The sequence below is a fragment of the Macrosteles quadrilineatus genome, unplaced genomic scaffold (genome assembly GCF_028750875.1).
Source record: "Macrosteles quadrilineatus isolate MER2022 unplaced genomic scaffold, UCM_ALF_1.0 Scaffold_2__2_contigs__length_208266976, whole genome shotgun sequence".
Classification (NCBI taxonomy): domain Eukaryota; kingdom Metazoa; phylum Arthropoda; class Insecta; order Hemiptera; family Cicadellidae; genus Macrosteles; species Macrosteles quadrilineatus.
The window spans coordinates 16,724,321-16,750,926 of record NW_026542595.1 but is presented as its reverse complement, the minus strand read 5'-3'; the positions used below and the strand labels follow the sequence as shown (position 1 = coordinate 16,750,926).

Below are 26,606 nucleotides of genomic sequence, written 5' to 3'. Positions count from 1 at the left end.
TCAGTTAATTTAGGCCGTTAATTGACAATGTTGATTCCTTCTGAATCAAGCCAAAATCACAAGGTCAATTCATTGTTCACATCAACGAATTATTATCTTACATAAAATTTCATGTAATTTCGTACAACAATAACACAACAATCAGTACAGCAATAGATGTCAGACATAAAATGCATTACAGTTTTATATTTTACAGTTCACAAAATTTCATTCACTCGCAGCGACCTTGAACATGCAGGTCCGACACTACAACCAAACAAAAGAATTCCGACATACCGACATGCCATTACCCTGCTACACTCTTTCGACCACCTTGATACCGTAATATGATACAAATTCAAATACTCGGCGATTCGCTGACTAAACGTCCGGAATATTTTGTTAACCGAGAAGGTAGTAAATTAAAATTAGAATACAGTATGGGAATTTCAGGCGCAACAATTGGACAATTAAAGAAACAAATCAAAATCACAAATCCATATTTCAACAGTGAAATACCATTATTGTTATGGATAGGAACCAATGACATATTCAGCAATACATCAATAACAATGATGACACAGCAATATGTATCATTGCTCAGGGTAATCAGGAAGCGTTATCTAGGCACCAGGTTGATACTGTTAGGATTACCATATTTCCCTAGGTCAGAATATACACCACACACAATAGATAAAATTACTCAATTCAACACATTTTTACACACATTGTCAAATCAAAATACCCAACCAATTTTTCTAACACATGTATTAAATTCAAATACATATTATTTACACACATATAGGCATTCAAATCGTAGGGATGACATACATTTGAACAATATAGGGAATCAGATCTTAGTCAAACATTTGACACACCAATTACAGTAAAATACAATCATAAGTCCAAATTCACACCATTTTTTAAATAATTTCTCTCTTTTTCTTATTAAATTACAATTTGCCCAGCCCAAACTCTTCCCACCTGTTTGGTCAAATAGTTGATATTAAAGAAGTTGTTAAGGATTGAATTTTTGTTTACTATTCAAATAAGAGTAGATCAAGGCAAGATGTCCAAGATTTACGAGTGGGAAACAAAACCCACGGGGGTATCATGGATACGAGAATTTGATGCGCAAAGCGCAATTCTACAGTGCGAGAAGTGGGGCTTAACCCCAGCCAAGACACTGGAAGAGAATAGGGTCATTTTAAAGAACGCGGTGACAACACAGGTGCCAAGTGTACCAGACACACCAAAACCCACAGAACAAAACACACCCATCTTAGCGGATCAGACGGCGGAAATGATTAGAATCACAGCCCAAGCCATAGGCAATTCAATCGCTCAAGCCTTATCACAAAACAAACCTGTAACACAATCAACACACACCCACACAAACCCGAGATTAGTTGACGATCTAGCGTCGAAAGCTCCCAATTGCGACGGCACTGACACAAGCAAATTGTTAGCCTTCTTGAAAACGGCCATTCAAATTGAGAAATTAAAGTTAGCCGACGACAAATCAATCACAATAGCATTGTTACACAAAACAGCAGGGCAATTAAGGGATATTTGGACCATGGCATTGCAGGAGAGCTGGGAAGTCAAAGGTAAAACAATTCCTACTATAATTAGTACCTTTCTGCCAGAAAGGGCAAAGCAACAGCTCCTGACGCAAACAGTTTATAGGGTGCAGGGTCAATTCGAGTCACTTTCAGATTTCATTATCCAGGTGAAAGAGTCAGCAGAAATCCTAATACCAACAGAATACGACCTACTGGAGGTAATATTGACAGGTATAAACGCGACAAATAGGGCACGTCTTGCAGGGTTCCCGCCGCCGACCAAACTTGATGATTTAATAGCGCTTATCCCAAAATTAGAAGTTGTGAGACAGTTAGAAGAGGGTAGCAACTCGCAATCACGCCGATGGGAAACCAGAGCAGAAAATAATAGGCAATTCACACCTCAAAATAGGCAATTCACACCTCAAAATAGGCAATTCACACCTCAAAATAGGCAATTTACACCTCAACATAGGCAATACACACCACAATACATGCAACAGCCACATGGGCAACCAAGATTTCCACATCGACCACACACGCAGCCAAATACATACTATAGGGCACCAGTGCACAGCAGTGCATATCACGGCGCACCGAGGCAGGTCAATGACCCCAGACACTACCGTCCGCCCACCAACCCTACAGACCAACACACACCTACACACAATACACAGTTAAACTCCAGAGGAGGCCGATAATTGGCGCTCTCGCACCTCCGACACCTCACAGCGCCTATTCACACACACCAATCAACCAAAACACACACACACATAGCCATAAAAACAAAAATGCTCCAAAATTTCCTAAATTAAAAACATGTACAATACCAATTTTTTTCGGCGACATTGAAGCAAATGCACTCATAGATACAGGTTCTACGACGTCAATTTGCTCACGATCCTTTTTTGATAGAATCAAAAATAATCACTTAATTACAAAATCAATCACTCCGATCAATCAATTCGCTATTTCAGCCTCAGGCGACAAGGTAATGTTCTCACACATGGCAAAGCTACACTTTAAAATTAGACACTTCTCTTGGACATTCAATTTCCTAATAGCACCTAAACTGCCAATAAACATTGTATTAGGGTTAGATTTCCTCACAAAAACAAAAGCAATCATAGACGTGGCGAATCACAATGTAACATTTCCATACGGTACAAGACCGGTCATGGCCATATTACACACAGACCAACACGATAGTAATCTACAAGAAGACAAAACTTACACCTTGGGCGATAAATTGACACCAAACCAGATACAACAAATACACAAATTATTACAGTCATTTCCAAACACAGTATCGAAAAGATTAGGGCAAACAAAATTGATACACTACGACATAAAATTAAAATCTCAGCAGGTTGTAAGGAGTAGGCCGTACCAATTCGCACCGCCAAAGCTCGAAGCATTACGAAAACAAATCGACGACCTATTACAAAAGGGCGTGATAAGACCATCATCCTCCGAATACAGTAGTCCAGGATTTGTAGTCCCAAAAAAAGGAAACAAAACGCGATTTGTAGTCAATTACAAAAAGCTCAACGACTTGATTAACTTAGAGTCTACGCCAATGCCAACCGTCGAATCAGCATTTCAGTATCTAGGTCAAGCGAAGTGGTATACATTATTGGATTTGAACAGCGCATACATGCAAATACCGTTGACAGAACAAAGCAAAAAATACACAGCATTCGTCGTCCCATTTGGGGAATTCGAGTTCAACGTGGTACCATTTGGATTAGCCACAGGATCACAGGTTTTGACAAGGTTAATAGATAAAATATTTGGAGACATAAAATACAAATACATTTTCAATTTTTTCGACGACTTGGTAATTTATTCAAATGGGTCATTTTCAGACCATCTCAATCAAATAAAGGAAGTAATAACTAGATTACAAAACGCAGGTCTCACGATCAACCCAGAAAAAATGACTGTAGCATCTAATCACATCGAATTCCTAGGCCACATTTTTCGCAACGGCACAGTTACATTTGACACACAAAAAATTAAACCAATTCTTAACTTCCCAACCCCCAAAAATGTCAAACAGATTTCTAGGCTAATCGGGATGACAGCGTATTACGCGAGGTTCATACCGAATTTTTCACACATTTCGGCACCATTAAACAAACTCAAACGCAAAGATACACCATTTGAATGGGGCTCTGAACAGGAAGCCGCATTGCAAAGTATTAAAAAGGCTCTAACGTCACAACCAGTTTTGAGACTCCCAGATTTCAATAAAAAATTCATCCTACAAACAGATGATTCAGGCACAGGACTAGGAGCGCAATTAGCACAGGAACACGAAGGTAGTTTATTACCAATAGCCTACGCGTCGAGACCACTGAGCAAACACGAAGTAAACAAATCCACAGTCGAATTAGAATGCCTAGCAGTCGTGTTCGGATTGACAAAATTCCAACAATACCTCGAACACAGGGAGTTTACACTTCAAACAGATTGTTCAGCATTAACTTGGCTTCTAAATCATCCACGACAAGTAGGTAAAATTGTGCGATGGATAACATTCATTAACTCTTTCCAATTTCACTCAGAGCACATAAAAGGCAGTGATAATCCAGTCGCCGACTGTCTATCTAGGCTATACGAGGACGCCGACACACAACCAACAGTAGTAACACTAAAAGAAGACACTAACACACATTCAGTAAACATTTTGATGAGAATCCCAGAGGCTTTCAAAAACATCGACGAACATCAAAGAGACGACCCCGCGTTGATCAAAATTACATAGAAACCAGGCATATACAGTAAAGGACGGAGTGTTAATGCATTTAGCACCCGGCCAAAAGACACCACGAATAGTACTCCCCACGAAACTAATTGACATGATTTTTACATACTACCATTTAGCACCTACATCAGCACACCTAGGAATCAAGAAAACTATACATAAAATAAATCAATTTTTTTGGTCACCAAATTTAAACAAAATAATAGCCGACAAAGTCAGAACATGTCTCTCTTGCCAAAGATCCAAACAAGCTCCGAACACCAGGGTAGGCGAATTATCATCCGATCTAGCAACCAAACCATTCCAAAAAGTGTACATTGACTACGTAGGCAAACTTCCTAGGACAAAGTCAGGCAACTCATACCTACTATCTGTGGTAGACGCATTTTCAAAGTTTGTAATTCTTTTACCAGCTAGAAACGCGACAGCTGCCACCACAACTACACTTCTCACAAAACACATATTCTCACACTACGGTTTCCCGCAATACTTAGTATCAGACAACGCACCATCTTTCAAATCGAAACAAATGAAGGAAATGTGTTTAAACTTCGGAATCAAACACATATTTACGTCACCGTACAACCCAAGCGCAAACAACGTAGAGAGAGTCAATAAAAATCTTAAAGTTGCTATGAGGATATATCACAATTCTGACAACCAAACATGGGATCAAAACATTAATTGGTTTCAAATAGCATTTAACTCCGCTCAACATGAAAGCACCGGTTCGACACCTGCAAGCTTATTTTTGGGGAGAGAAATTAACCATCCACTACAACTAGCCTGGGATTTAAATAAATTAATTGGGGAAGAATCTCAACCAACCACAGACAATCGCTGGCAACATGCACTTGATAATCTACGGAAGGCAAGAGAAAAACGCACACAATACTATAACAGCGGTCGTCAACCCAATCCTTACAAAGTGGGCGATTGGGTAATGTATAAAATGCACCCACAGTCCAAATCAATAGACAACGTCAATTATAAACTCCAATACGCCTGGTCAAAACCGTGCGTGATTGACAGTTTCTCATCACCAGTGTCAGTAAAACTAGTAAATCCCTCAACAGGTAAGATTGTGACAAAAGCCCACATTTCACAATTGAAACGATTTTTTCAGCCAATTTATTAAAAAAAAACGTCGTCAAAGTGCACAATAGAACCTTAGCCTAGTTTAATTAGTTATAAGTAAAATATCTAGCAAGAAATCTCGAGTAACTTGACTGACTACAACAATACTTCACAACAATACTGTACACAATACAACTCCGGCCCCGGCTGATAGGGTGTTGGGAGTTGAGTCTAAGCCGTACTTTCACAGAGGGTGCGGCTACACCTCTCGACGCACCGCTTGGCCGGAAAGCCGGAAGCGACAACACATGGCAAGTTGGCAGCGAAACACGTCATAGTGTTTGTACTTAATGTATGCATTTCAAGACCCCCGTAATCAACAACCTTTTCAATCCCCTTAAAACCTACAATCTGAGCAAACGACTAATTTTTTTTTAAGTAATTTTTTATTTTTAATTTGCTCAAATTGGCTATGACGGGAATCGTTCGCCATAACACATTCTTATGACAGATTGCAACTGTCATATGAATAGTGCAGCCGATAGCTTACTTATGACAACAAACACTCACTAACAGTACTGGACTGAAAAATGACAGCACATGAACGAGACAACTGACTACAGACCAAGCTAGACTTTAAACTATGGTAATTAGGCTAAGTGGGACTAAGTGGAACTAAGTAGAACTAAGTAGAATTAAGTAAAATTAAGTATTTCAGTGTTAATGTAAACAATTGAGTCACAAAGATAAATACGAGATAGCATAAAAAGTATTAAGTAAGCAAAGTCATCCATGTATATTAAAATAAGATATATGGTATTTAGGCGTAATACAATCGTTATCAAAGTAGATAACAGCGCACACTACAATCCATATGTTTGTAAATAACAAGCAGAATTCTGAGCGTAGAAGAAGAGTTTGTGTACTATATTTATAAAGGGTAATTTAAATGTTTATTATGTGTTATACACTTTTGCATGCGTTAAAATAAAATACAAAATATATATAAATATATTTATGTTGCTGAGTGACAGAGAAGAAATGGACTAGTAGGGAACAGACAATAGCAAGCGCCAGGCACGAGATAACACCGTCGTTATCAGTACAAACATCTGTTCCATTCATACCTCTACTTCCGCCCTATATAAATAATCAAACCAAGCACCGATCAATCCTTCACATTGAAGGAACATATTAAAACAATATTTGTGGAAATATGGTGGAATAAATAATTATTATTTAATACCTCTGTGCATAATTGTTGACAATTGGCACTAGAGGAGCTTCGAATGAATGTACACTTACAATAACACTATCATTCCTTACATCAACCAACAGACTTTCGAAACTCCATTCAACCACGAATAGCATCCAAACTGAAAGAGTGTATAATGTGTGTCACACTAGTTAATTAATTAATTATTAGTAAATCAACAGAAATTTAGTAATATATCTCCCAGTCAATCAAATCCATAGCATTTAAGTAGATAAACATTAGATTTTTTCCCTTTTATCCTCAGTAAATTAAATTTCTTTTTATTAGGTAGAACAATTTCTTATTGTTAGTAAATTCATTTAGATCATAAGTATCAATAGTAAAATTAAGTAGAGTAGTCGCGATGAATTTTTACCGAATATCCAGGGAATATATCAGTGATAACAAAGACCAAAATAATTAAACATCAAACGAACAATCTCCAAATTCACATCTGAGTCAACGTATCATCAACCGCATATCAACTTCAAAACTCAACATCATTTATTCAACAGTAAGAGACGACCAGCGATATAATTAGCGCCCCGAACTTAGTAAGGGCTCAAGAGCTAATTACGAAACTACGTCACATCACATCACAACAGTATACCTTCAAGAACTTCAAAACATTGCTCCAGCTTCATTCTTCAATTACACAGCTTCATTCTTCCAACTACTCAACTTCAAGAAACTCATCAAACTTCAGCAACCTTCCATATTTACCAGCAATTACCAAACTTCAGTACATCCATCGAATTTCATCAACCTTCAGTATTTCGACAACATTCCCAAATTCATCATCATCAGCCATATATCCAGTTTCATCAGCAAACAGATCCTTCTCAACCCAACTTAATGAAATCTATCACTGATATACGCCCGCCCACATTTTTTTAGCGCAGGGTTAGATTAAGCAATCCCACCAAACATAGTTATAAGAAATTCATTCAAAACCATAGTTACCTTTAGTTTAGAAAAAAAAAATAGTTAATAGTTTATAAGCAAAACCGACACACATTATAACCTCAAATGAGCCAAACCAAAAGGAGTGCAGAAAACTGTTGGAACATTTCCACACCGACACCGATGTCACAACGACACAATCTCACGGCGAGCACAATAAAAAAAAAAAAAAAAAAAAAATTCTTTGTCCTTCATCTTTCCCAAAACCCAAAATCACCCCAAAACAAGAAAAGAAAAGAAAAAAAAACAACCCCGCCGGGGGGAGGATGTAGCAAGTCGCTACAATAGCGCAAGTCACGTGACGCGGATGCGCGCGCAGTCGGCCCGGGTAGGCACGCGCAGCGAGCCAAGAGACCAGTAGTGTGTGTCGAGTGCCCGGAGCTGTACAACTTAACCGGATAAGTAACTGTAGCCTAAGATGTCTAGCTAATAGAAGTAGGGGTTGGGGAAGGGTGTAGGTTAGGGTAGATAGTAATTCAATTATGTAATTTATTAGGTTCTCGAAAGGTCGTGGTCTGGCAATTATTATCACTAATTTGGAATTCACATTTGCTAAGTCTAGTAACCTTTTTCACGAATTAGAATAAGTCCATATATATATATATATTTCTCTGTACATTATATTATAATTAGATACATTATGAACATAAAAGCTGGCTGTGATAGGCAGCTAAGGTAATATTGTGCACTTTGACGAGTTAGATTAATTCTTGCTATAGAGTTGGGTTACGACAGGAAATGTGCGTGATTTGGCAGTGGTTAGAGGAAGATATATAGGGCCCAGGTATCTTCATTTACACTCATACTACTCCACATCATCACATGTTCAACAATGAATTATGTGAACAATGAGATTGGAGAGAGAAGGAAGCCATAGTGGAAGTTGAAACTGTTAGTTAAAAGAAGGATTCTAGATTTTATCTAAATTAAATTAATTAATGTCAACAAGAAAACCAGTTTATATCAAGTTATATAACAGTAAACCACAAGAGGACTCAACTCCATCATTGTTATTTTCAAAATTAAGTATAAACTTTTCTTTTAAACTCTTTTAAATTCAGTGCTAATTGGACTTACCTTTTGGACAACATCAAAATTAGATTTTTTCATTGTTGGGATTTTGTAAGTTTATCACCTTAATTAGGGCTATTTTAGGGATGGACGGGATTGAATTTTTAGTTCGGGACGGGACGGGACGGGATTTTTATTTCCTTCCCGATTTTCGGGACGGGACAAGACGGGATTTTTTTCTGTGCATAAAAAGAAAGTACTGTATTGCAGTTACCAAAAAAGACGTACGAAATCAATTTTTACCATTTGTGGCACTGATCTATAAAAACAAAAAAATGGGTAACAATTTACAGGTACCTATAGAAACTTGTGACTCGCGGGTCACGGGGTGATCGTCTGTATGACTCACGGTCACGGCGCGATCGTCGTCATGACTCGCGGTCACGGCGCGATCGTCGTCATGACTCGCGGTCACGGCGCGATCGTCGGTATGACTCGCGGTCACGGCGCGATCGTTGGTATGACTCCGCGGTCACGGGGATATCGTCGGTATGACTCCACGGTCACGGCGCGATCGTCGGTATGACTCGTGGTCACGGCGCGATCGTCGTCATGACTCGCGGTCACGGGGTTATCGTCGGTATGACTCCACGGTCACGGCGCGATCGTCGTCATGACTCGCGGTCACGGGGTTGTCGTCGGTATGACTCCACGGTCACGGCGCGATCGTCGTCATGACTCGCGGTCTCAGCGCAATCGTCGGTATGACTCGCGGTCACGGCGCGATCGTTGGTATGACTTGCGGTCACGGCGCGATCGTCGGTATGACTCCGCGGTCACGGGGTTATCGTCGGTAGGACTCCGCTGTCATGTCGTGATCGTCGGTATGACTCACCATCACGGCATGATCGTCAGTATGACTCCGCGGTCATGTCGTGATCGTCAGTATGACTCTGCGGTAACGGCGCGATCGTCGGTAGGACTCCGCGGTCACGGCGCGATTGTCGGTATGACTCGCGGTCACGGCGTGATCGTCGGTAGGACTCGTGGTCGCAGCGCGATCGTCGGTAGGACTCCGCGGTCAAGGCGCGATTGTCGGTATGACTCGCGGTCACGGCGTGATCGTCGGTATGACTCGTGGTCACAGCACGATCGTCGGTAGGACTTCGTGGTCACGGCGCGATCGTCGTTATGACTCCGCGGTCACGGCGTGACTGTCGGTATGACTCCGCGGTCACAGCCCGATCGTCGTTATGACTCGCGGTCACGGTGCGATCGTCGGTGCAATAATCGCGGCCACGGCGCGATCGTCGTTATGACTCCGCGGTCACGGCGTAATCGTCGAAATGACTTCGTCTCCTGCGTTCGCGGACCTATCGCTCGCAATAACAGCGATATCGGCACTCGCGAAGCGGAAAAATCGCCGACGATCGGACCAAATCCCGTCCCGAAAAATTCCCTAGTCAAATGTAATCCCGTCCCGATAATCGGGAATATTTTTTTCCTGAAAAATTCCCGAAATTTCGGGACCCGTCCATCCCTAGCCTATTTGGATAGCCTACTATTAAATTTATTAATTCTTAGCATTCGAGCCAGCACGACACCCTACCCTGAGATATATTACATCTAAATTATTTGAGCCTTTATTATTCAAACTTATCTTTTATTTCATTTGAATTTCAACCCCACACACCATTGTCAGTCCTTTCATTGTAACGTTAAGCCTTTTAAATCTCATTGCATATTTGTTCATTTGTTTAAATAAAACACCTTTTGTAATTCATATATTCTTGTTAACTTATTAACTTTAAACATTTATAGAATAGGCCTAGCCTAAATGAATATTGTGAGGTGAGTTTACAGTGGTGATCGATTTACATGAAGTCGTCAGTGAAGAGGTTGAAGACGCCATGGACTGGAAATATTCACAAATAAACGACAAATTAGACAAGCTCGTAGAGAAGAACACACCTATTGAAGACTTGGATAGGACCACTACAGGACACAAGTTCCAGAAGAGAGTCATCAACCTTACAGATATTCAATTCAGTGAAGGAGAAACGAAAATACTGAACTACGGAATGAAGTACAATTTCCCAATGAAGATGATGGACGAAAACAAACTACTAGCTACTGACGTTGAAGCAAATGTAAAATCACTCAGAGAAGTAGACCATTATGCCGTTCGGAAGGAAGTGACAGCCAACGCTTTCACCAGCCAAGGACCCATAAATCCCAGCAGAAAGGAAGAACTGAAGACATGCAACAAAATAAAGAAGAAACTGGAAGAGAATAGTTCAATCGTTGTAAAAGCGGACAAAAGCAACACCATCATAGTGCTTGAAAAAGAAGAATATATAAAGAAGACTGAAGATTTCATCAAAGAAAATAACTTCAAAGAGCTGAAAAAGGATCCAACCCAGAGGTACCAATAAGAGCTGTCCGACGTTGTGAAGAGATGCATCAGAGTGAGTGAAGAGATGCATCAGAGTGATTACCGAAGAATGTCGACAGAAGATGAACATCCTAAATTCCAAACCGCCCTTGATGAAAGGGATCCCGAAAATACACATGAAGAATGTTCCCATCAGACCCTTAGTTAACTTTAAATCATCGATCTCTATTATTACTACAGCTGGATCGCGCGCTGTGTGCTGGGTTTTCGGTCCGACCGCTCGCCGCTTCCCCCACCACGTAGTGTTGTTACTGTCATATACCATAATCTCCGCAATTTCATGCAGATTACAACTGTGTAAACAAATTGACAATCGAGCCACTATGAACAGAGATATAGCGTATTTTGTGAGCACAAACGCGGAATCGCCAAAAGACGTAATGAGTAAGAGAGAGACAGTAACAACACTACTTGGTGGGGGAAGCGGCGGACCAATACGTGTGTATCTCTGAGCAGTACAGCTCGCGATCCAGTTGTAATAATAGAGATTGATGCTTTAAATGTGCTCCTACCTACAATGTTTCAAAATTGTTAGCAAGTAAGCTGAGCAATGATTTAGAATTAGAATATATATACAATGTAAAGAATAGTTATGAATTTGTTGAACGTGTAAAGAACATAGATATAGATTCAAATAGTAGGCTAGTCTCATTTGATATCTCAAATCTGTACACCAACATACCTGTATCTGAAACTGTAGATCTTGTTAAATGTAGGCTTTTACAGAATAGTTTAGAAAATGAATATGTCAATCGGATTGTAAAATTGCTTGTGACTGTTTTTGAAACAAAATTATTTTACTAATATAGGTTTAAATTACCTGTTTTCTGTCAAAACGATCAGTTTAGTAGTATGATGACTACAGCTGTTTCGTGCTTAAAAAATAGCACATCTTCAGGTCCAGAATGTCTTGCTAATCCCTCATGTAGAGTTCGTCAAAAACATAAACAAATAAATAAACAGGACACACATACGGATATGACACACACGAAAATACATTTAATAAACTGGTCGACCAGACGCTGATTCACGAGACACGGCGCCGGTGGAAGGTAAGTCGCGACAGTCGCTTAAAAACAATTCTTACAAGACTTACCTTCCACCGGCGCCGTGTCTCGTGAATCAGCGTCTGGTCGACCAGTTTATTAAATGTATTTTCGTGTGTGTCATATCCGTATGTGTGTCCTGTTTATTTATTTGTTTATGTTTTTGACGAACTCTACATGAGGGATTAGCAAGACATTCTGGACCTGAAGATGTGCTATTTTTTAAGCACGAAACAGCTGTAGTCATCATACTACTAAACTGATCGTTTTGACAGAAAACAGGTAATTTAAACCTATATTAGTTTATTCAGACGATCTAGAGGCCATTCCATCATGAAAATTATTTTATATTTAACAATAGATTTTACGAACAAACAGATGGTTTAGCTATGAGAAGTCCACTTTCGGCAATTTTGTCAGAAATATTTTTCAGAATCAGGAAAAAAAATGTTAACGAATTTAAGAAAGAATCATGATGTAAAACTGTATGTTAAATATGCAGACGACATTCTGGTTATCTTCAGACAAACCCAGGAGCGAGAGTACGAAACGATGATGCAGACACTTAACAGCCACCATCCGAACCTCACCTTTACCAACGAGTTTGAAGAAAACGAAAAGATCAACTTCCTGGACCTCACATTAGAGAGAAAAGACAGCAAGATCGAGTTTGACATCTACAGAAAACCTAAGCAAACGGACGCTACAATAAACAGCAAGTCTATCTGTCCGACAATCCACAAGACCGCAGCCTTTAGATCTATGCTGTACCGAGCCTATAAGATCCCACTTAGCTAAGCCAATAGGAAGAAAGAACTGGACACCATTAAGAAGATCGCTCAAGTTAATGGATTTCGAACCAAGACAATAGAGGACATCGCGATGAAAGACGAGAAGAAAAATCAATAGGCAGAATACACTACACAGCAGAACAACATTAGAAGAGATAAAAGAGGAAAACACCACATATGTCACGTTTAGTTACACGGGGACTACAACACAAAGGTCTGCTAACAGATTCAAGAAATACGGATTTTCAATAGCCTACAGGACTCAGAACACCATGAGTAAAATACTGCATCCAAAAATAGAAGATTGTAACAGATTCGATGCTTCGGGCATCTATAAAATTAATTGTAACGATTGTGATAGCTTCTACATTGGACAGACTGTGAACTTCGTCAACCACTTCAAAAACCACATATCTGCATGGAGAAACAACAAACCGGAAAGATCAAATGTCGCACATCACCTGTTAATGGACACTCAATAGGAAAAATGGAGGATAGGATAATCTATGTATTTTGAAGAATTGTAAGAAAGGATATGTAATGAATGCTTGGGGAGAATTGTATATTTATAAGGAAAAATGTAAAAATAGAAATAAGTTGATTAATCAACAAGTAAATTTTGATTCCAGTTGTACTTATAAAAATGTATTGGCCGGTGCTTCCGGTAGCCAATAGGGTATAAGTAGGGACGCCATTCAAGATTCTTGTCATTTGCCTATTAGGTCTGATGATGATTGGAGTGTCCAATCAAAATCCATCACCACTTACCATCTTTTTTGTATATTTACCGTTTTGTGAGTAACAGTATAAGCGTAAATATATGTTTAAGTGTTATAAGACGTATCTTTAATTTACTTTCCATTAATTTTATGGACACTCAGCGCATCTGGAACAGCTTATTGTGCACCCTCATTCTCTGTCAAATCCCAGGTCCTTTGTGAACCATGAGATCCTTTTGACTATGGTGACCTGTTCTTCCCTTTGATCTCCAGTCGATAGGCCGAGGGATCTCATGCGCAGCCCTTTTAGGGCTGGCCACATAAATATCACGTGGAATGCTGTCTCCTCCTCCTCTCCACATTTCCTACATAAGAGGCTTTCAACTTGAATTCCCATCTTGTGTAGATACCCAATGGCCGCTAATGAAGCGAACCACCTTCCGCAGGGTCTTCCTATTCAGCCCAAGGGCATCTGCTGCTATCGCACCAGTAGGTGTCTGCAGCATTCTCTTTGACTGTACATTGCTTTCTGTTCTTTCCCAGCTCCTTCGATGCTCTATGCCCACCCACTGGTGGACAGATCTCCGTCCTGTGTTGTAACCAATACCACACGTCGGCTCTGGACCCATAAGCGGGCTTTCAGCTCCTTTGTTTGCCCACTTGTCAGCTCCCTCATTGCCAGCAATACCTTTGTGCCCTGGAACCCAACTAAGGATAATCTTGTTGTTCTTTCCCATGGCCTGATGACAGTCCCATACAGCCTTGGAGGTAAAGTCAAAACTGTCAAGTGCCATTAGTGCTGCTTTGCTGTCTGAGTTCATGTATACAGTGTGGCCTGTAAGACCACGCTTCAAACACACTCTTGCACACTTGGACAGGGCAACAATTTCTGCCTGGAATACAGTGACCATTTTCCCCAGGCTTACGCAGAACTGCGCCATGGGTCTGACTCCATATATTCCAGCCCCCGTGCCCGTTAGCTTTTTCGAGCCATCCGTATACCAAGTGATCCCCCTTTTCATGTATTCAGATTCACCCTTGTCCCAGGCAGCCCTGTCAACAATGTTGACATTGGCTTTTCTAGATCTGTGATCTTCACCATCGTGTCTGGTAACATTTCCAAGGTGTTCATCTGCACCTTGTCCACAATTCTTGTGTGCTCACTGGAGGCATTAAACTTCCAGTTGCCACTGCAAGCCATTCTGTAGGCTGCCATCCTTGCCTCTCCTTTCATAATAATGTCAAGAGGTGGCAGGTTTAGCACTACTTCAAGGGCAGCAGTTGGAGTGCCTCTCATGGCTCCTGTGTTGCTGAGGCATGCCACTCGCTGGATCTTTTGTAGTCTCTTTACAGCGGTAGTTTGCATTACCTTGGTCCACCAGACCACCGAGCCCATACACCATCAACGGTCTTGCAACCCTAGTGTATTTGTCATTTGTGGGCTTAAGACCCCAGGTCTTCTCAACAGCCCGTCTCATCATCATAAGTTTGGTCTGAGAGCGTTACGTTATAAGTGCCAAATGGCTGTTCCATGTGAGCTTGTCGTCCAGCCTTATTCCTATCCTAGGTACTTGAACTCCCTCTTAACCTGGATCTGATTACCAAAGAGAGTTGGTACTCTAGTGATATCAACATTTTTCTTCCTTGTAAATGGCACCATTACGGTCTTAATTGGATTGACCCTTAGACCTTCCTGGTTACACCACCTCTCCACTATGGACAATGCCTTCTGCATGAGTATGGTTCATTCCTCAGCACCAAATCTAAAAACTAATGGATAACAATAGAATCACAGTCTCATTCAAAACTGATAATAAACTTGGATCTTTGTTAACAAAAACCTCCCCAGACACTTACAGCAACCTTAAAAAAACTGGTGTGTACCAAATCAATTGTAGTGATTGTCCAAAATATTACATAGGCCAGACATCCCGCTCTTTTAGTAAAAGGTTTAAAGAACATCTGCCGAAAAGGACTACAGCTGCACAAACTTCGACCATCACAGAACACCTGGTTTCTCTCAACCACAATTACAATAGTATTGACAGTAATATGAAAATCCTACATCTATCAAACGACCGATTCAATAGAAACACAATGGAAGAATTCAAAATCTATAGGGCCGTTAAATTTGACAGCCCTAACATCATCAACTACAAGATTTCATTCCAATCGAATTACATATACGACACTGCAATTAAGATACTGGAGCTAGGGACAGTTGTGAATGAAACTATCAGCTGATCGGGAAATCCAGGCACGACGTCATCACTGACCACGTTGATCCTGACCGGCAGTCTAGACATAACTCCCGCCCAATCACGTCGTGTCCCGTCGGCCTACCGTTTCAGTATTTTTCAGCCCTAAATGTTCATATTTATGTTCGTGTACATGTTTGTGTTTTGTTTATTTATTTACTATCTATTGACGACCTTCGAATGAAGCGAGAAGACATCTTTAACAGCCTGAAGAAGACTCCTATGTGAGTTGAAACCGGTAGCAACTAAACTACAAACAGGATCGCTAAAATGCAGGTATTTATACCAATTTATAGTAAACAATTTAAGATGATAACATTGTGTGTTGCAGCCGGGCCACTACCTGAGCCATCTGTTTGGCCACGAGGGCCCTGGCAGTCTGTTGTCAGAGCTCAGGTCCCGAGGTTGGTGCAATAGTCTCGTAGGTGGTGTCCGCCATGGCTCCAGAGGCTTCTCATTCTTTGGCATCAACGTTGATCTCACAGAAGAGGGTATTGAGCATGTGGACAGCATTGTGAAACTGGTGTTTCAGGTTTGTCTATTATGTCTATATATAAATCTATTTGCTGTCAATTGTTTGCTATCTTCCTCTACATAGTCTACCAATACAGTACAAAGGTGTGTTTTTAACAATTCATAGCAAAATGATAAAATCCTTATAGTTGTTAAATTACAGTACTTACAAGTCTTCAAAACGAACTAGTAATATTGTAATGAATACAATTTAAAATAAGAACATCACTAATATTTAATGACCAGGAGACCGAGCTTTGCTCGGATTCAATAAGCGTTTATTAAAAGGGTTGATTATTAAATCAAAACTTTTGCAAACCTTTTCATTTCCCAGTAGCGTTCGGATAATTTTGTTGTTTATCTTCCCAGTTTCAGCATTAAGTATAGCAAGGATAGCACGGTATTTCAAATTTTCGAATATTGTTCGCCTATAATATATCTCATCTGCCGACATGGCGACTTTATAGGTTTGAGGAATTTTAAACTTCACTGCGCTGACGTTCTTCCAAATGTCGAGCAGCGATTGGTCGACTCTGAAAATGATCAGCCTGTTAGTTGTTCATCATATCATATAGTTGCTCGGCCATAAGATCTGAAATTATTTCACTACTTTTGTTCTTCGATACGTGACTTGGGCCGAGGTTCTGAGATATTTGGTGAGATATATGAGCTGGTTGGATCTGGTTCCGTTGTAGACGAAGTGGTAAAATTTGTTTCTCGATGCAGCTTCTATCCCTTGCAGATTCTGTAATTTTTTTCTTTGGAATTCTTCTGCGTTTCATTTTAAATCTTGAAAATTAAACTTGAAAACATTTAACACTAATATTATGTACCTAACAACCTAAATAATACAACTATTCTTAAAAATGTTTAATCCAAACTAACCAATATAGTTATTTTTGTTTACACGTCAAATCAAATTATGACAATAAAAATAACCCGTAACAGCTGTTTTTGTTAACTGCCGCTACAAAAAGGTGTTGCCGATAACATGGGAACTGTCAAGGGCTGTAGGATGGAAACTGGATTTTTCCCAGCCTTGTGAGCAACTCCAATCAATTTCTTGTGGCCAAATACCTCATACTCAACAAAAAAATCTAAGATCCTCAGGAGAAAATAAAAGTTTGCCTGTACTTGCGCTTGTTTTAGAGTAAGTATAGGCTTTAATGTAGGAGCTATAGAAATATTTTTTTTGTTTTTTTTTTTTATTACCTATATTAAAATATCCAAGGTGATCCAATGAAATAACACAGATTAGTAATTGAAAACCTTTTAAAAGCCCCTTTTTGAATATGGATCACTGAGCATGACTGTGTATTACAGATAGCCACAACCCACAACCAATATTTTGGTCTCTCTCAATACAACAATTAATTAAATATTGGTGTTGTTTTTATTTTAAATACAATACAAAATAATGTTTCACAGCTGTGTGTCTGCCTCTGCAGTTTTGAGTAGTATCTGTAATTGCCACTGAGAGCAATTGTATAGTAATTAAATTTGAGACTTACTTTGTCTTCAGACCCTTGTACAGGACCTGGTGCTTGCTACTCCCACAACAAATTGTGACCGCTGATTCTATTTTCTTAAATCTTCACTCAAATTATGGTTATTTTTTACTCTAAGGGAAAAAGTACATTATTAATCTACTGTTACGTTTTACAGTATGTGTCACTGCTGAAGAAAGAAGGACCTAAGGAATGGATTTTTGAAGAATATAAAGATATAATGGCTATGCACTTTAGATTTAAAGATAAGGAAATGCCCAGAAGCTATGTTACAAACATTTGTGGCAATTTGCATGTGAGTATATTCAATCCAATCTATTACTGGTTGATTTTAATTTCTGGAAATTTTTTATACAGTTTACTCTAAATAAACATATCAAACAACTTACTTTTTAGTGAACAAATAATTTTTTCCACAAAATAAAAAAAGACGGATGAATCTGTTCATTAATGTCAAGAAACTCATCAGAAAACTGTCATTACAAATACAACAGGTTATGAAGCAATTATAAAAAGCAATTTGACAAAATTTTAGTAAAACAATGAATTACAGTATATGGTTGATCTGAAGAAGATTTTTGATCTTGAAAGATCTTAAATTAAAAAAAACTAGTGTATTAAGCATTGGAAGTACATTGTGACTTACAAGTTCACAGGGCTTCTACAGATCGAGGAAAAGTAGTGCAAACATGAGACCAGTCTGTTTACAGAATTGGAGGAAATATCTGCTTTCTGTCCCCAATTTTCAACCATCAAGCGGATTTATCCGTCAAACGTCCTTCAACGCCAAAAAATCAAGAGAATGTGACATCTACAATATGACTTTTTAGAGACATATATTTAATGAAATCTGCATGTAAAAATATTCAGCCAAAACTGAATTCAACCCCTCTTTTGTGGTTGAGATGGGGGAACTCGCTACTCAACTATCAATTTTAGAATAACATAAAACTGTCATTCTCAAACTTAAAAAGTTGCTCTTTGGATTAGCCACATTTTGCCACCTCTAAATGAGACATCAGGAATAGATTTCCTTGGTTCAAAATTCCGATTCAATGCATCGAATCACGATCACACAAAACTTGGTCACAAAAGTGGTCATAAAACGATTTGATTCATGAGGGAGTCAGTATCCATATACGAAAAACGCCTGCAGAAAGTCAATGCAATACCGGCAATACAGGAGCGCGTTGATGTTGCGTTTCCTTTACGAAGGCGTTCTTATTTAATTAATTCTTTGCATGTACATATTGCTTTAATTGTTTTATAATTTTTTGTTTTGACATTGCAAATGAGGAGAGGTTTTGTTTTTTGTCTTGATGTAAGCAGCGTGAGGAATGTTTTACTACTGTAAACATAGCCAAAACAAGATAGGCTACTCCAAAATCATCCTAAAAATAACACAAGTCTGAAAAATTGTTACTTGATACTTAACAAGTAAGATTGTTTTAGACTGATAAATTTGGTATTTTTGTAGGTCTGATTCTATCCTCTCATCAATGCAAACCAATTGAAAGTTTCAGTATAAATCTTACAAATGTTTTGATTTGTTTACACCAAAACATATCTTTATTTGTAAAATCAATATTATAAAATAGGTAACATGCTTCAATATGATTCGGAAAGTAAAAATTATAAAATAGGCAAGTAAAGCAGCTCACTGACATTTCCAGCAATACGGTTTCTTCTAATATATGATTGAAAATAAATATTTTTTCACCTAAATTTCATATGTTATGTATGAATAGGCCTACCACATCAACAAAAATTTGCATTACACAAATGTGGTAAATTTATTATTGTTAATCCACTCTATTGACAAGTATGAATAGAAAAATGCCGTATTGATTTGAATCGAGTTGCATAGAATGGATTCGAAAATCTTTTGAATGGAATCATTGCTTCAAATCGAAGATTTTCTGCTACTTCGTCCCTATTGGTTTTTGTTTTTATATTAGTGTTCATTATTTTTTGATCAATGAAATCAGTTCAACAATATTGAATGGATTATTTTAAAATGTAATTGTCGTCTTTGAGATTACTTTTGTACTATTATTGTTTATCGTTTGTAACTTTTACTAAATTAACATACAAAACTAATCAGTGTTTTCTTGAGATTAGCTTTAGTTAGTTGATGTTTGCAGGACTATCCCATTGATGAGGTTCTAAGTGGAGGCTATTTACTTAGTGTCTGGCGTCCAGATCTGATTGAAAAAGTCCTTGGATACTTAAATCCAGATAATGTCAGGTAATATTAATATCAAACCTTTTCAGTTGTATTAGTCCATGTTGTATTGTTGTCAGTTGTATTTAGTTCAGTTTTAGTGGCCATTATTAATTGGTGGGAAGGACAGTACCTTAAGTCAACCTTGGCAGAAAAGAAAAGGTGTGGTCTATATTGTAGTTTGGTCTATGTTCACCAAAGACACCCAACTAAAATAGGTGGCTTTTTTCTGTATAATTTATTCTTAGTGGACCAATTGTTGTTGATTTTAGTAACATTTATTTTTTGAGTTTTACTAAGTTGATCAAAAGTTTGTGACAATATATTTTTAGACCCAAGATTTTTTAATCAAATAAATGTCCTAACTTTCAGGGTTGCTGTCATTGGAAAGAAATTTGAAAGTGAAACAAAAGAAGAGGAAAAGTGGTATGGGACCAAGTATAAATTGGAAAAGATCCCTGCTGATGTAATAAAGGTATGTTACAAAGATGCATGAACATCAACTAGCATTTACAATATGTTATTTTATAGGGTTTTTAATGTTTTTATTAATTTACAAGACAGAGATTGTGATATTTTGCAAGAAGAACCCTCACAACACATTAAAGGTTGTGCCACACTGCCATCTGCGCCGTAACGTTACAAATATTTTACTAAAAACCCACTTTATTAGCCTCCTTGAAGCTGCAAACCTAGGTACTCATTAAACCTAATGTTATTTAAATAGATTGAATTGAAAATCCTGTGTAGGCTGATATGAGAAAACCCTGAGGGAGTATGTTTTGTCTACTATGGAAAAACCTAGCAAATTTTCAAATAACGTTTTCACATACATGATATACCTTCATCTCCCTTATTTACATATCTTTTTTCTTTATTTTTGCCATTTTTGCCATTTTTAATTTTAATCTTGAAGTTTCAAAACTACTAATTATTAAATGTAAATGAACAATTTTAGCAAATTTCCCTATAGGGAAGTAGCTATTACCATAGGTGGCATGGTAAGACCTAGGACTGGACCGATTTACTTTTTCATTTTGATGTCCCCAGAGGCCAAAAACACTATTCGTTCAAATTTTTATATATATATAATTATATATATATAGATATACTAGCTGTGTGCCCGTTCTACGCTTGGGGATCTTATCGTAATCAATTGAAACCTTCTTATATTAAGAACAGCAGTTGGTTTGCATATTTTCAAATATGCTGGCAAAACTAAACCTTCGCAAATACAGTATCCGACAGTTTCAAGCCAAAACAAATGCTTCGCAGTTATATGTCCCCCGGATCGTGTTGGTCCATATGTTAAATCCAATGATTAAACAAAAAAATGCTATGAGGCATAGCCCTAAGGTAGGCCTATAATTGAAAGTTACTTTCCACAATGGTTAAAAGTTTTTAAGGTACTACCTCAACCTCACAATTTAACACTTTATTTGGGTTGACATTTTCATTATCAGGGTGCTCTTGTCCTTTCCGTGAAACACTGAGAAATAAGGATATTAATGCGTTACCAACAGACATACACACAAAAATACAGAACTTGATTAAAGGGAATTTGCTACGCTTTAAGCATAACAAAGTATCTATAAAATTAGTATTTTAAATCTTTGTTAATGTCATCAAATTTTATCATAAAAATTTATATTTGCTTGGACCGAAGATGACCCGAAATGCTGTAGAAATTACAGCTTACTATATGAAATGAAGTACTATAGACGATTTAGATTGGTAATTTATAATAAAAATAACCAAAATAGGCCACGAACTATTGATACACAAACAACATAAAGCGTTTAAACAATTCATGATGGTTTGCTGAGTAAATGTTTTACTAAAACGCGTTATAGTTTTCTTAGCATAAACTAACATATTGGAATCCAGGCAGAAAAAGCAAAACTTATACAGTTAAGAGTAAGACATCAATTAAATTGAATACACCTGTAATAAATAAGGTGCAACACCAATGATAACTAATTTGTAAACTACAGTGATGTGTCGGTACGTAAAAATGATTCTTGCCAACGGTTCTATGATTAAAAGAACCAGTACCAAAAACCAAAATTTACAGTTACGAACTATATTACATCCGACCAATTATATGCATTAATCAAGGTTATTGATGTCTTGGTTTTGGATTTTCTCGTAAAAAGTTATCGGCAATCAAAGTTATTTCCCATTAATTGCTTTATTTGTGAACAACTTTTAATGTAAACTTATCAGTGTCAGTTTGAAAAAAAACAACCTTATACAAACAACTTTTTATTTTTAATAGATTACGTATTCTCTAAACAATGATAGGTATATCTTAGGGGTGGGCGAGTACTCGACCTTCGAGTAATTACTCAAGTTTTTTCAAATACTCGACCTCGAGTCGAGTAGTAATTACTACTCAAAAAGTCGAGTCGAGTAGTTATAAATATTGCCACTTCACGATTTTCTACACCCATATTTAATAAATTATATTTTGTTGTGTGTTGATGAAATCAGAAATCAGAAATCCTTTATTGTCCTTAAGCAAAACAATCTTGCAATAGACATAGTCACATATTATGGTAAAATAGGGTTACACAGTAACCCAGTCAGACTAGATTAATAAGCTAATATCACAGACAGGTAAAAATTTAAAAGTTTAAAAGTAAAAAGAAGGCTGTAGGCTGGGTGGAGAATATACTAAATAAACTATTAAACATCAAAACTTAACAACTTTTACATAAAAAAACTCAAGGAACAAAAAGGATGTTCAACAAGCCAGTTGTATAGCCTATCTTTAAAAACCAACTCAGGCAACGCTCTTGACTCAGGATGCAATACATTGAATAACTTTAAGCTCATGATTGAATGGTTACTGGCACATTTACTTAGTCTATGGGATGGAATTTCAAGTAGAGAGTTAGATCTAGTGTAATGAGAATGGAAATCTTTTCTAACAGCCAAGTCTCCTAATTTTAATTTAACATCAAGTAAACACACATATATGTACAGGTTAATGACAGTCAATATCCTAGTTTTTATAAACAAAGGTCTACAATGGGTCTTTGGGAGCTGATTTGGTTACTATTCTAAGTGCCTTTTTCTGAAGTAACAAAACATCACTTATATTACTACCGTTACCCCAGAGAATCAGACCATAGCTTAACACTGACTGAAAAAATGCAAAATAGGCTACTCGGATATATTTCTCAGAAACAACAGTTTTTAACCTATTCACTAAATAAATAACTCTTGACAGTTTTGAACATACTAAATCAATGTGAGCTGACCAAGAAAGGCTGCTGTCAATCAACACACCCAGGACTTTTATGGGCCTAACCTCTTTACAAATTACACCTGAGCCCAAATCTTTGTTTTTAGTATGGCAAACTAGGTGTTGTGTCTTGTCTACATTAAGAAGGAGTTTATTGGCACTAAACCAATCCCCAGCTTGTTTCATTGTATGTTCTACAGATAACTTCAATCTATTGAGATCAGGGTGAACAGTTAGGAACGTTGTATCATCTGCAAACATTGTGGTTTGAGAACCCTCAATACTAAGTGGTAAATCATTGACAGAAATCAAAAAGAGTAGGGGACCAAGGACCGAGCCTTGGGGAACCCCAGTTTTAACTTCAATGCACCAACAATGCAACTTCGATGCCTTATTTAATCCCCATTCCTACAAAAACAACTATCTAACCTCATATAGGTTAGACCAGCGTAAACCAAATGTCCAACTAACACCCATCGTCATTCGGCAGAGCTAGCAAGAGGACTACTAACAGAAACAGACTTTCACTTTCCTACAACAGTCAACAATACGTCTCGATAACGATACAGTAAGTTGAAATAAAGCATTGATTGAATATATCGAAGTGCAATAGTCGATAGTCAACAAGGGAGTCTCGTGACTAGTATAACAATGGCAGACGATTCTTGAAGATATTATAAAGTAAAGTACAGTATCAGATTTAGTTTGAACTGCCATAAAAATATTTTAAACCAAAATATAGAAATAACAAAATATTTTAAACCAAAATATAGAAATAACAAAATATTTTATACCAAAATATAGAAATACAACAAATAAAAATAACCTGTTGTAGCATAATATTTTTTCACATTAATCGGTATTGGTGTTTAGTTTTACAAACCGATAAGTTACTACAAGGAACATCGATGGATCTGAATGACGCAATCTCATTGGATCTTGGCAGAAAGAAAAGATCAGTTCCACTTTAAACTCAGTTCAGTGTTGCCAGATGGACGATAAATTGTTGTACTTTTACAACTGTGGTATTGGCGTAAACAAACTATAAGTATAATTTATTTTCTAATCAGTTTACATAAACACGATTAAAATTAGTCAAACTATTATTTATTTTTTACGAAATAAAAGCTATAGCAATTTTGTGCTAATTTTACCGACATTCACCATAATGGTGTAATGATAAATATGGCAACGTCAGCCCTGCAAAACAGCTGTTTGATGGGAAAACAAAGAAGAAGCAGAATGAGCAGACTGACTAGAGAGGAGAGAGTGAGAGAGAGAGAGAGTGAGAGAGAGCAGATATGGTGACAGCTGGCGTAACAACAACAAAACAATGGATTGGAGTGATTGAAGTTATGTCAATGTCAGTTTTGAATGTTTTTACTTTGAAGTGAATTTGTAACTTAAAATAAAATTGATTTTTCCTACAGTTACCTAACAATGTAGGCTACATGTTCTCTCACTGATTTGAGAAAGCAAAGTGGCCAATTCGCTCATCAGTGAGACAATGTTAACATTGTCTCACTCTAATTACTTTGTCTCACTCCAGATTTGCAACGTGAAGGCACGAAATAGTGAGCGCGTAACATGCAGGCAATGTCGTATGCGCGCGAAATACGTTGGCAGCACTGGCTGTAAATCAGCTGGTCAGCTGTTGTACTGTTGTATTTGTCACTTCACATTAAATGTTATATTAAAAGTTCACTTCTGTGTAAAAATAGGTTATGTTTCTTCACAAATTTATTTGTTTTATGGTAACTGTAGGAAAAGTATAATGTGCAACTAGAGTTCAAAGTACAATTGCCTCACTCAAGAAACCATTCCTCACTCGCCTACGGCTCGTGAGTAAGGATTTCTCTCGAGTGAGTCAATTGCTCACTTTTCTCACTAGTTGCACAAATAACTATTGTTAGTGCAAGTTTAATAGAAAGTAAAATAAACATATTCTGTTTGTGATTTTGATTGTGCAATTTTCAATCTGGTGGCAGAAACATGATAACGACAGTTTGAATTGTAACTTAACCTAGAAAATGTGAGTTTATAAAGAAAGGCCAAATATGCTATACCGGGCTACAGTGAAATGTGTTTCATTTTAAATTAAGTGTTTAATGTGGGATTTTATTTCGAGATAATAGGCCTACTATGTTTTTGTTTGATATTTTCAGTCTGTCAGAGACGAGTGACTTGATCATTTTTATAAATGTACTGAGTGAAGAGGATAGCCCTAGTACCCATAACCTTTAAACTTAAGACAGATGAAGTGCTTATCTAAGTGATTATTTTTAAATACCTAATTGCATATTGATGTTTTTAACTTGTGATACAATATGTAGTTTGATATTAGTTTTCTGTTTTATAAATAAATTTATTTTTATAAATTCTGTTTCTTATTTGAATTGAAATTAATTCTTAAAGTTACCTTATTAAGTTAGTTAGTTAGGTTGATTATCATGTTAGTGAGGAGGAATTAAAGGCAAGGAAAAATAAAACACACAAGAACAAGTTATGTGAAGGCCTAAATAATTTAATGCTGCAACCAACAAGTAGTCTAGGCCAAATTTTGTATTAGGCCTAAGGTAGGAGGTACTAATAATTAGTAACCATATAACTTAGAAAATTTTGTATAAGTACTTAAACTACCTATTTAGGCCTAGGCAGGGTTTAGGCTAGGATGAAATTTGTTTCAGCAAAATGCTGCAAACTCTCTGCAAAGACAAAAACTAAGTTAGGCTAACTTAACTGTAGAAAAAATATTATTCAATAACTTAAGCATTTAAAACAAAAAATTCCAGTAGGCTAATATTTTATTTGTTTGAACATTACATCTTTCAATTTTATTTGTAGAAAATTTGCCATAGGCCTAGCCTGCAAAACAATGTAACCTTAGAATTTTTAAGTTGTGAAAAGCAAGATGCTAAAAATACTACCGCAGCTTAAACCCAAATGATTCAAATGATTTATTAGGCCATTCAGTGCATACAGGACAATAGGCTACGTCAACAATACAATAAATAATAAATAACATGCCAATATTTGTCCCCCCCTGGGCCTTGGCCTACTTAACGCGCAACTACTCGACTCGACTCGATACTCGAGTTTTTACTCAAATACTCGACTCGACTCGAATTGAAAAATCACTACTCGCCCACCCCTAGTATATCTATTAACATTAGAAGGAAATGTGACAAAAATCACACAACGTTGGGTTTTTGGACGTTTGTA

At 37.5% G+C, this 26,606-nt stretch overlaps 1 protein-coding gene across 1 annotated transcript in view; it reads left to right on the top strand.

Annotated features, from left to right (window-relative positions):
• The window catches only part of LOC128985893 (insulin-degrading enzyme-like), a 154,939-nt gene that overhangs the window by 49,635 nt on the left and 78,698 nt on the right, over window positions 1-26,606 (top strand). Inside the window, 4 exon segments of the mRNA XM_054405868.1 lie at window positions 16,221-16,421; window positions 18,068-18,205; window positions 20,055-20,158; window positions 20,507-20,609. Coding sequence (XP_054261843.1) covers window positions 16,221-16,421; window positions 18,068-18,205; window positions 20,055-20,158; window positions 20,507-20,609 — 546 coding nt within the window.